We start from the raw sequence: 12,909 nt of genomic DNA, 5'->3' as shown, positions 1-12,909 counted from the left end.
GGTTCCAACATAAAGACAACAATTTTCCTCAAATTGAGTTATATAGGTTTAATTCAATTCCTATCAATATTATTCCAGTATGTTTTTGTTATTTTTTTTGTAGACATACATAAGCTTATGCTAAAATTTATCTGGAGAAGAACAGGCCCTACAACAGTTAAAAGAATCTTGAAAAGAAAGGTATCTAGTCCTACTATATAGCTATAGCCACATTAACCAAGACAGAGTGGTGCTGGCCAAGGAACAGGCACATAGATCAAAGGTATATAATACTGAATCTAGAAACGGGTTGTTGTTCAGTTCCTAAGTCATATCCAGATCTGCAACTCCATGGACTGCAGTACACCAGGCTCTTCTGTCCTCCACTATCTCCGGAAGTTTGCTTAAATTCATATCCATTGAGCCACTTATGCCATCTAACCATCTCATCCTCTGCTGCCCACACAAATCCACCCAGTGGATTTTGTATAAATGTGCAAAAGTAATTCCATGGAGGAAGCTAGATGTTTTCAACAAATGATGCTGGAGCAACTGGACATCTATTCAAAAAGCTACACCTTGACCAAAATAAACTTTATACCCTATATAAATATTAATTCAAGATGGAGCAGAGAGTAAAATTTAAAGCTATAAAACTAGTGGTAAAAACTCCAATAATTTTAAAAAGAAAAGTTTAAGGATATAGACTATGGAAAGAGTTCCTATATTTTGTACCAAAAGCACAATCCATAAAAGGAAAAAAATAAAAACTTTTGCTCTGCAAAAAAAACCTGTTAAGAGGATGAAAAGACAAACTACAGATTGTCAGAAAATATTTGCAAGCCACATATCCAAAAGAGGATTACTACCTAGAATATATAAAGAATTCTCAAAACTCAACGGTTAGATCACAAATAATTCAGCTATAAAATGGGCAAAAGACATAAACAGATATTTCACTGATGAGCATAGAAATGGCAAATCAGCACACAAAATCCCAACATTAGCCATTAGGGAAATGAAAATTAAAATCACAAGATATCAAGATATACTGATGGTTACAATGAAAAATAGTGACAATACCAAATGCTGCAAGCACGTGGATAAACCAGATCACTTGCATATTGCTGGTGGGAATGTAATAAAATGGTACTGCTACTCTGGAAAATAATATGGCAGTTTCTATATGATGGGGCTTCCCTGATAGCTCAGTTGGTAAAGAATCTTCCAGCAATGCAGGAGACCCCGGTTCAATTCCTGGGTTGGGAAGATCCACTGGAGAAAGGACAGGCTATGCACTCCAGTATTCTGGCCTGGAGAATTCCATGGACTATACAGTCCATGGGGTTGCAAAAAGTCAGACATGACTGAGTGACTTTCAATTCTTATATGACTAAACATGCAACTATCATACAACTCAAGTTCACTCTGGAGCATCTATTGCAGATAAATGAAAACTTATATTCACTAAAAATGTACATGGGTATTCACAGAAGATTTATTTTCAATAACGAAAAATGGAAACAACAGAGACGTCCTTCAATGAGTAAATAAACACTGTGATAATGTCCATACCATGTAACATTACTTAACAATAAATAAGAACAGACTATGTTGAACAACCTGGGCGAATTTCAAAGGAATTATGTTGACTGAAAAACCCAATTCCAAAAGGTGATATCCTCTATGATTCCATTTATAAAACATTCTTGAATTTCAAACAGTAGATATGGAGAACAGATTAGTGTTTTCCAGGGATTTGGGACTGGGGTAGGGAAGTAAATATGGACAACAGAAGGGATCCTGGAGGTGATGACATTGTTCTGTATCTTGAATGTAGCATCATCAATATTCTGATTATGATTTTGCACTATAGTTTTGCAAACTGTCACTGCTGATGGAAACTGGCTAAAGGATTCATGGAACCTCCCTATACTATATCTTGCAAATGAATATGAATCTACAAAATAAAATTTCAGTCAAAAAATAGAGTGACAACTTAGTCTGTTACAACACGGGAGGCATTAAATTGCTTTCATGAGCACCAGCCAGATATGCATATGAAACTGTTAAAAGGGTATAACTCAGAAGAGGGGTATTTAAAAATTGGGAGTCAAGAGGATAAGAAAAACATTTTTCTTTTAAAAAGTAAACTTATTCATTAAATGGCAACAAAAGGAAAAGAAATTATTAAACGTCTCCTTCACTCACTTTTTCATGTAAAAATAAACATTCAAGGAGGATAAAATTGAGTAAAGAGCCAGGTACTACAGAACAAAGAATGATGTGATATTATTCTGTCCAAAATGGCTACTTATAGAAGGGAGTAGGAAAGCTCTTATTCATTCTATTGAGAGTAATTTTAGGCGTTTGCATTATTTACATCATTTAATTGTACATATTTAGGTGTAATGGAGAAGGAAATGGCAACCCACTCCAGTATTCTTGCCTGGAGAATCCCATGGACAGAGGAGCCTGGCAGACTACAGTCCATGGGATCTCAAGGGTCGGACAAGATGGCAACTAAACCACCACCACCGTTTACATATAAATGTTGTACGTGAAAACACTCGTTAAACCATTTCATTGATAAGTTAATAACACAGAGCACTTATCAGAAAGACTAGAGCCTTGCAGTAGCAGCTAACTTTTCAAACTTCTGAAACTCTTTGTAAGTGAATTATTTAAAAACTAATGGTAACAATTGTGTGGCCTGAGAGCTAACAACGTGTTAAAGTGTCAGTGATTCAACTAACAGCCCTGGGCTCCCTTCACATCAACAGCAAGTCATTCTACTTAAACTGCTGTTTATAATGATTTTGAGTCCTGCTTTCCAAATTGGAAAAGGGAGTCAGATCAACACTAGCTTCAAATCAATTGGAACACTCGAATTCCAGGGACAAAAGCATCTTTTCCTGGAGTTCATTGCTTCCTCTAGAATACCACTTGACACATATAAAACTTAAAGGTGTTTTTCTTTTACTTTCACCTTCCGTTAAAATGTAGACACATGGACATACGACAAATGTCATGGTTTCAAAATTTTGTGACCTTCATTCATTATTGCAACTACAAATTCAGAGACATTTTAGTACAATTTCTCAGAGCATTGGACCAATATGTATATTTAAATACATCAAAGAATGGCAACTTCAGTGCTTTAGAAATTCAGGTTACTAATGTGAACACATCACTATTTTCCCATCAATAATAAATAATGGAATGAAATGTTAGACTGTGGACATTCAGCTCAAGTCTAATCTCAGATATAGGAGGACATAAATTGGTCTATCTTAAAGAGTCACCTCTACACACACATAAACAATCAGAAATCATGTTTTTTAAAGAAATGTAGATGTGAAATTAAATCAAATTATTATTAGTCAAGTAGGAATAGCCAGTACAAAGAGTACTCTCTAACTATATTGTTGTTCACTCAGTCATGTCTGACTCTTTGTGACCCCATGGACTGCAGCACGCTAGGCTTCCCTGTCCTTTACTTTCTCCTGGAGTTTGCTCAAACTCATATCCATTGAGTTGGTGATGCCATCCAACCATCTCATTCTCAGTTGCCCCCCTCTCCTCTTGCCCTCAATCTTTCCCAGAATCAGGGTTTGTTCCAATGAGCTGGCTCTTTGTCAACATAGTATGGCAATTAATTATCATTTTACCTACAAAAACTACTTCTATTAAGAATTAAGCTGAAACATAAAAGGGTTGGATTCCCATTTTTAAGGGAAAGAACAAAAGCTGACAAAGGAATAATGCATTTGTTCTTTTATTAATATAATTCAGTCGACATTTTTCCCAAGCAGAACTTTATTTCCATTCATTTTTATTTTCCAAACTTAACTCTAACTTATATGTTGACAGTGTTTAGAAGATAAAATTATATTTAACCTTCATGTGGCTTTCACCCATTTTGACAACCTAACATACCTGCAGCCACGACTCTTCATAAAAGTAATTCTTTTAGGTTGATGGTGAGTGGGAGACACAATCCTTATGCTAGAGGAATAATAGCTGCCAATGAGAATTTCAGAAGTGAAAGTTGAATTTTGACTTGAAAAAGATACTAGATGATTCTGAGAGTTTCTCCAAATTGAGAATCAACTGCTTTAGATTTGGCTTTCTCTTAGTAAGTTGAAATAGGGACACAAAGGAATCAATTTAAACCCTCTTTCTATATGCCTATACCCTGCTATGCCAATGTTCTTATAGTCTAATGACATCTGCAAGCATTCATTCAGGGTGTGATTCACAGCCCATGTGGGACTAAATGCTTAAACTGAGATTTTTCACTGCTAATATGATACATAGCTATTGTCTCAATGCATTATCATTAAGCAAAGTACATACACCTCTTCCAAAAGCAGACAAAGATATGTAGATGTGTGATCAGTTTCTTTGTGGATTAAAGGCATGGGGGGGACCCAAAATATTTTTGTACTGACTCAGCACTTTTATGGCTTCCCAGGTGGCTCAGAGGTAAAAGAATCCTCCTGCCAATGCTGGAGACCAGGAGATGTGGGTTCAATCCCTGGGTTGGGAAGATCCCCTGGAGGAGGAAATGGCAACCCACTCTAGCATTCTTGCCTGGAGCATCCCATGGACAGAGGAGCCTGGTGGGCTACAGTCCATGGGGTCACAAAGAGTCAGACATGACTGAGCGCATAAGAGTGCACACACAGCACTTTTAGTTAACAAAATGATCTGGAACATAGTCTCTGTACTTCTACCAAGGCAAGGTTGCTTTCCGCTTTCTGTGCACAAACATGTTACTTAAATCATCTTTGCAGATGTGTGTGAACCAGAGGTATCTGTGCACTATCTGTGAAGGGCAATAACAGAATGTTACAACCCATTTAGCAATAAACTATGCATCCTTTCTGCAAGTCTTTGCTTACATTTTATTTGCAACATTTCACCTCCTCTATAAATTTTATTTCATAGTGTTTAGTAATTTCTGGCAACATAAGTAGATACCCAGATGGTATCTCTTTTCTCCATAAGCCAGAAATAATGTCTCAATATAAATTCCAATCCCATCTTTTTATGATTTAGATTCTAAATGTTAGAAAGCAGCAACACACACAAATATTGAGACAATACCTTGAGGTTAAAGAGAGAGCCACAAAATCTAGGTATATAAAACAGCAACCTGTGATATCATTGTTTCAACAGTAACAGGATGAAAAGCATACCTGATAACACAGGCATAAAGACCACTGTCCTGCAGTAACGTTGGTCGGAACCAAATGGAGTCTTCTTCCTTGCTCATTCTACTTCCATCAAAGGCTATTGGCTCTTCAAAGTCTCCAGGACCAGAGCTTTTGTACCACATCAAACTGAGTCCAGCACTTTGGGCTAGGGAGTAATTGGCTCTGATATAACCATAAAAGAGTGCACATTTGATGCGAACAGGCTCTCCCACCAAAACTTGGTATTTCTTGATATCGACAGACCAATCTGTGCATCCATCGGCTATAGTCAAAAAAGAGAAAGAGAAAAAAAAAAACATTAGAGAAAACAATGGAAGTAATTAGGTTATTCATTCAATGATATTTATTGAGCATCTCTATTGGACAAAATTTTTCCCTAGGCACAAATGGTGCAGCGATGGATAAAACTCAGAAGGGCACTGGAAAGCAATTTATCCTACTAACGAACAATATATTCATCACTTAGTTTGCTTCTGCTGATATTTATTCTTACTTTAATCAGTGTGATGGCTATTGGCTTATGGCATTCCCACTCTAAATCCAAATGTTTGCCTGTTTTTTGAAAATGGATCCGGACCTGTGAAATAGTTTCTTTTGCTAGCTGGCACTGATGTTTAGGGTGCTGGAGAGAGACTGCAAAGGAAAGGGTTTTGCACCCTGGCTCTAATGCTTGCTTGGAAGACTCTTGCAGTGTGCACTGTAGCAGCTTGATAATCTTTTAGCAGAGCCTCGGGTGAGACATCTCATGGACAGCTTGCCCCCGATACCCTAGAGGGCAAGGCGTTTCTGTCCAATTGCAGAGGGCAGACTTCCAACCAGTTCTACCAGGATGCCATCTCAGTGACTTTAAGCCTTGCCTTTTCCCAGTGAGGTCTGGATTTCACTCTGGGAATGGAGGATGGGAGCTACTCCTTGGAGGCTCTCTCTCAGCAAGGGGAGATGGCAACCATTCCCCTATTCTTTATGGTTATCTTTGGCTATGGACTGAATGCATTCTCTTTAAACTCATTTTTTGAAGCCTTAATTGAGAATGTAATGGTACATGGAGGAGGGGCCTTGGGGAAGTAATTAGCTTTATATGAAGTCATGAGGGTAGAACCCTTAGGAAGACAGTGGTGCTCTTATAAGAAGAGACACCAGAGCTTGCAGTCTCCCTCCTCTTGCTTCTTATAGAGGAGATATCACATGAGCACACACCAAGAAGGTGGCCATTAGTAAGTGGGTAAGCGGGCCCTCACCAGAAACCAAAGCAGCTAGCACTTTGAGCTTGAACTTCTCAGCCTCCAGAACTGTAACACATTTCTGTTGTGTAGGCCACCCAGTCTATGGTATTTTGTTATGGCAGCCTGAGCAGACTAATACATCTTTCTTACTAGCCAATCTTTCAGTACTCCGATAAACTGTTGCACTGAACAAATCTCTACACACACTCTCTGTGTTCAAATTAGTGTATGATTTTTTTTTCTTTCTGGACACACACTGATAAAGTAAAGAGTAAGTATTGTACAGCCAAACAAGGCAGAAAGTAATACAACAAAAGTGGGTCATATTTAGTAGTGGATTCACAGCCAGAGACAGAGGCAGACCATTACTTTGCTCTGATTTCTGGGAGCATCAGGCAGAGTAAAGTAAAATCTATGGTGGGACATGGAGCTGATGGCATGGGGACTAGTTGGGTTTTCTGGGTTTCCTGGAAGCACCACCTTTCAAATGATATCTTGGTACCATTTTTATCACTTCTACACCACCATATCCCCACCACAACAATAGGTCACCATAGGACAGGTCCATCACCATTATTATGATCACAGAGAGGCTGTGGATTCCTACCTAGAGAGGGCAGTTGCCCCACATCTAGAAAGATAATCAATTTGCCATAGCTTGCAGTATATAAATGCTGAGTAAAACGGCAAAAACCAAGAAAAGAGGACCCCTAACAGCAAGAGCATTTGAGCACTGCAAGTAGAGTTTAACTCACTAGAGATTAACAAAAGGGCAACCTAAAGGATCTAAGGACAGGAAAAATAATGGAGAATTCAAGAGAGGGAAAATGATCAAAATGAAAAGGAAGATGTATATTAGAGCAAAGGTGACACATTATGGAATTACCCAAATTTCTTCAAGTATTATCTAATATCTGATGAGCACTTAAATATGTGCTGAGCTTACAAATTTTCATTCATCTTTCATAAAAATTTTCATTTTAGGCTTTGAACTCATTGTTCCCTCTGCACTGAACTTTTCACACCAACCAACTTGCATGGATCCTCCTTACCTCCCTTCACATGTCACCTCCTCCAAGACTCCCTAACTGCCCTGCCAGCAAAACCACCTTCCTAGTCATTTGATCCAAATTGTTATTTCATATTTTTTTCCATAGGACTTATTTTTCTCCGATGTCATGTACCCACTTTTTGCTTGCTTTGTCTCCCCAGTAGGATGTAAGCCTCCTGAGGTCAAGGACTTGGTCCCTCTAGTTCACTTCTTTAACCTCAGTGCCTAGAACTGTGCCTGCTAACCAGCTCAACACACACTAACTAAATGAATGAGTGAATGAAAGAGTCAATGAATGAATTCTTGAGTAAGTAAACAAAATAATGTCAACATCAACAAACAGAATCAATACCAGCTAACACGTGAAAGTTCTGGTATTCTCATCCAGCTCATCTGACCCTAGAATTCACTCTCTCTACCACCACAGTATTATCTCCTAATAAAGGTAACTTAAATTTCACACCATTCTTTAGTTACTTTAATTACCAAATTTTGGCCTAAGATTCCCAATTAAACACTGTATTAAGGTACTCTCTGGAGTAGATGTGCTGGAAGCTTGGTGGACATCAGCAATGTCCAAATCATTACCATCATTCCTATCAACAATTGTTGCCTAATGGGCTCACCCCACTAAATAGGATGACAGAACTGTACATGGAGATGTCAAGGTTACATAATTACATGCAGTACTCATCAACACAATTTTGTACATTTGTCCCATTGCATGAAATGCATCCTAGGTGGGATCTTTAAACAGTTAATTCTGGCAATAAGCATGAAATTATCTTGTTTTACTATGATATGAATTACAATATAATTCTAGAATTACTTTACTGTAACTGAGGCCATCTGTCACACAGGAGACAGCTGCCAGGGCAAAAGGCTGAAACACCTTTAATGTAGCAGTATGGACAGTGACATGAAATTACTCAGACTCTCCAAAGATTTGTAAGCTAAAGCAGAATGCTTGAAGCTAAAAGCAAACATATTTAGCTTAGAAACTTCTAAAAAGTTAGTAACAAATAAAATTGAGAGAACAAAAAAAGAGTTGAGTTGGGAGACAGAGATATTGATATATACTTTCAGAATCTGCTTACTAAGAATAATGTTGAAAGAAAACCATAAATATTACAGAAAATTGAGTTATTTAGTACTTTATCTATTGCAGAAAAAAGTTTCAAACAGCGTTGATTCACACACCAAGGAAAAGGCAGAGGTGAAACGAAGAAATAACAGCCCCTTAGGTATCAGAGACACCTTATGTTCATTTTAATAGGGAAATAGGGTATAGGTTCTATAGCTTAGGAAGTTTTACTACCATTAAACTATAAATATATGATATTAAAAAGTAAACTATAAACTTAGTAACATGTGAGTACATTTGGGGGAAAGATGGCAAATAACATAAATAACAATTCAAGATATCTTCAAATATTTTGATAAACATTTAAATAAATGAACATATTTTTTTTCAAAAATTAAAGCATTTTACTAAATGAAATCAGTGAGGAGTGCTATTTTTTCCTTTGTTAACATGTTAACATTTGCACACATTCTCACTTTGCATGTATCACAATTTTTTTCCTAAATCACTTGAAAATAGAGACATAATGACATTTCACTGCTGAAATACTTCAGTATGCATCTCCTTTGAATAAAGACATTTTTTCTTATATAGCCACAAAGAATTTTTAAAAATCTCATCCTACGGGATGTCTCAAATCCTAAAGGAATATGTGATAACTTAAAACCTAACTCTTGATGACAAGAATTGCTACTGATAGGTTCAGTACTTCCTTATTTCAGTACACAAGCTCTGTTGGCTTGGAAACAGTTATTCTAAGCCAACAATATTTTTATATTTCTAGACATTATTAATTCCATTATGTAAGTTACCAGGTAACCTTTATTATTTTTAAATTATCATTGGGTAATTCTTCAGGAAAATAATATTTAATCAGTTTTTCTGCCTTTCAGAATAAAATACCCTTCTATAAGCCTCTGTCAGAAAGTTAGATATTGGTATTCTCTTTCCCTGGTGGGAGGATTCCATGGAAATACTCTAGCTGAATGTCTTCTATACAGCACATACTCCTTCAGAGTCAGTGCAAGCTTCTGAAGCCAAAAAGTTGCACTGAGGGAGTGGGAGTAGGAAGCACCATATTCATTTATTTTTGTTACCACCTGTAATGTTGTAGGAGCTTATATGAAGACAGTGATGGAATTAAGATTCAGAACTAATTTCCTTACACGTAGTTCATATTGATGTACTATTTCATAGACAAAGCCTCCATAGATTGGATAAATGTAAATATACTCAAATGATATTCGTGAATGCATTTTTAATTGTCACTATTACTACAGATATAAGAGCTCAAAATATATCATGGCAACAGATTTGAAAGTTGCGTTCTTTAAAATAAAAAGTCTAATCATAGACCTTATCTGTAATGTATCCCAATAAGACAAAGACTTTACATATAAAAAGGTAAATCATGTTACTCTTCAAGTGTCTACTTGGAAAGGTACATTGGAATAATGAAACAATAATTAAGGCATCTGTGATAATGTAATAGAGGTTCCCCATCATGTTTATTGGTAAAGAATCCATCTGCAATGCAGGAGACCCCGATTCAATTCCTGGGTTGGGAAGATCCTCTGGAGAAGCGCTAGGCTACCCACTCCAGTATTCTAGGGTGTCCCTTGTGGCTCTGCTGGTAAAGAATCTGCCTGCAATGCAGGAGACCTGAGTTCGATCCCTGGGTTGGGAAGATCCCCTGGAGAAGGGAAAGGCTACCCACTCCAGTGTTCTGGCCTAGAGAACTCCATGGACTGTACAGCCCATGGGGTCACAAAGAGTTGGACACGACTAAGCGACTTTCACTTTCACTATTACCTTTATTAAACTGATCTATCCATCCTCCAGCAACTTTGAGTATTGCCTGCTAACAGTTCACAGTTGTCTCCTTCTCTTAAAAATTACCCTTGATTAACAAGAGCCATCTTGGTGGGAAATTTACATCTCCTTGGGCCTGCCTATTGCCAATAACTGACTGATGTGAGTGTTAAGAAAAAAAGGTTGTTCCCTTATCTCCAGTAGGAACAACGGTACAGGGCAGTCAACGCTCCAGAGCGTCTCTGTGTGTGGATCAGGCCAAGCTTAGAGGTTAACCGTGACCTCCTCACTCAGCTCTCTCCCCTTTCCTGCCCTGCTTCCCTCCCTCTCTCCCTCCCTTTTAGGTTTTCCCTGAAGAGCGCTCCCTTAGTCAATTGTGTGCATCAAAATCTTGTCTTGGGCCCTGTTCCAACAAATCCAATCTAACACAGATTTATATATCCATGGAGCAAGAACTACCTTCATTCCAGTTTCTGTCCTCGGGGCTGGAGACATCAAGACCCACAAGGCATAGCCCTTGTTTTCAAGGAGCTCAGGATGTCATTGAAGACACAGACAGAAACTGAAAGCACAACGGAAATGCAATGATAAAGGGCTGCACAGAGCTACCCAGGAATATGTTCTATGAAGAGAAAACATTTGAGACGTTTGTCAGAAGGGAGCCCTACAAAGAACTGGCAGAAAGATATTTAATTTGGAGGTGAACATGAATGCAAAGGAACTTCCCAACGGCTCAGATGGTAAAGAATCTGCCTGCAAAGCAGGGGATCCGAGTTAAATTCCTGGGTCAGGAAGATCCCCTGGAGAAGGAAATGGCAAACCACTCCAGTATTCTTGCCTGGGAAATCCTATGGACAGAGGAGCCTGGCGGGCTACAGTCTATGAGGTCACAAAGACTTGGACATGACTGAGCAACTAACACACTCGCATGAAAGCAAAGGCACAGAAATAAGAAATAGCAGAGTTTTGCAGGAAATACAAATGGCTCTGTGGTGTACAAACAAGTTTAAAGAAGGAAACAGCAAGAGACAGGGGAAAGAAGTGGGCAAGGACAGACAGTGGAGGTACTTTTATGGGATGCAAAAAGTACGACAGGTTCTTGGAGACCATCTCATATTTTCAGATGTGCTATGCTGGCTGAAATTTAAGGCAGGCATGTAAGGTAGAAGGTTTTAGCCAGGAGAGTGATGTTACTGAAGGTCTGAAGTTGGGCAGTGGTAGTAAAGAAGGAGAAATGGGGTGGATCTGAGGAAGATTTAGGAGGTAAAGTTGGGAGGAGTAGGTGAATGACTGAATAAAAGCATTAAAGAAGAGACATTACGTTAGTTTACTCTGCAATTCATATCTTTCATCAGAGACTGAAAATTGACTACTCCTGTCCAGTGGCGGGATCTGTGAAACGATTTTTATAATGTCTTCATTTAAAATTTTCAGGCGATGAAAACATAATGATTTTTAAAATGACTCAGACCTAAATGTGTTTGTGTTGTGTATTCTTTTTATTTTTATTTTTTTATTTTTTACATTTCTTGTTATTTATTTATTTATTTTGTTGGTTATTGGTCTCTTTTTTCATTATTGTAGTGGTTTTTGTTTCTATTTCAATATTGTAGTGGTTTTTGCCATACATTGACGTGAATCAGCCATGGATTTACATGTGTTCCCCATCCTGATCCAATGATCAGAACTAAATACCTGACATATTTGTATCACTTGTCTCAACCTCTAGTGTGCTTGGAAAAGGCAAGCGTGAGACATGACCATGGTTACATGGTGTCGGCCATGCACGTGCAAAGAACAGAAAGGCTGAGGCTAGATTTTAATGAGGCGAATTCTGCTCTTTACCTGCACTGGCTGCTACTCTTTCCAAATATGAACTTCATAAATTGAAACCTGGCAATGTTTCAACCCTTCCAAAAAAGAAGCAGAGATGTCCCCAAAATTGTCAGTGGCAAAGATTGCAGCAAATTATGTCATAAATTAACCTTTATAGTATATGTTGTTTCACACAAAGTTTTGTTTGCATTTCTACTTTTTGGATAATGTTTCTCTGATGTGGGATATTGCCAGATTCTTGTCTTTAATACACACACACACACACATACACATACACACACATGTGTGTGTGTATGTGTATGTGTGTACACAAACATTGTATCACTTTTGGAAGAGCTCATTCACATATGTTGGAGAGATTTGTGTGGGTGTTAAGAACTGAGGTTAACTCAAGAGACTGTCAATTATCAGTAATCCAAGTTCCAAAGCCTAGAAGTTATCATCTGCTACACTCTCAATGTTAGGTCATCTCCAGGTGGGAGTGGCCCTTGGTCAGGTGTTGTCAAATTTATTCTAAGATATGGTCTCCTCTTTTCAGGGGACAGGTGATGGATGCCAAGGCAAGTAGGATCCAGGTAGCATAGTTAATCCTCTGTCATACCTTAGCCTTCACATTCTAGCAGGTGTTTTAGATACTAATATACAAAACCCTGTGCATTGCATAACACACACTTGGTAAGAATTTATTCTTAAGACTATTTG

The 12,909-nt window shown here is 38.0% G+C and overlaps 1 protein-coding gene across 1 annotated transcript in view; it reads right to left on the bottom strand.

Moving 5' to 3' along the window:
• IL1RAPL1 (interleukin 1 receptor accessory protein like 1) overlaps positions 1-12,909 on the bottom strand; it is a 1,388,178-nt gene that overhangs the window by 658,964 nt on the left and 716,305 nt on the right. Inside the window, exon 3 of the mRNA XM_020881599.2 lies at positions 5,184-5,463. Within this exon, the coding sequence (XP_020737258.2) occupies positions 5,184-5,463 (280 nt within the window). The remainder of the gene's footprint in view (positions 1-5,183; positions 5,464-12,909) is intronic.

The sequence above is a fragment of the Odocoileus virginianus genome, chromosome X (genome assembly GCF_023699985.2).
Source record: "Odocoileus virginianus isolate 20LAN1187 ecotype Illinois chromosome X, Ovbor_1.2, whole genome shotgun sequence".
Taxonomy (NCBI): domain Eukaryota; kingdom Metazoa; phylum Chordata; class Mammalia; order Artiodactyla; family Cervidae; genus Odocoileus; species Odocoileus virginianus.
Note: the sequence above shows the minus strand (reverse complement) of the source record. Positions and strands in the feature narration are given on the sequence as shown.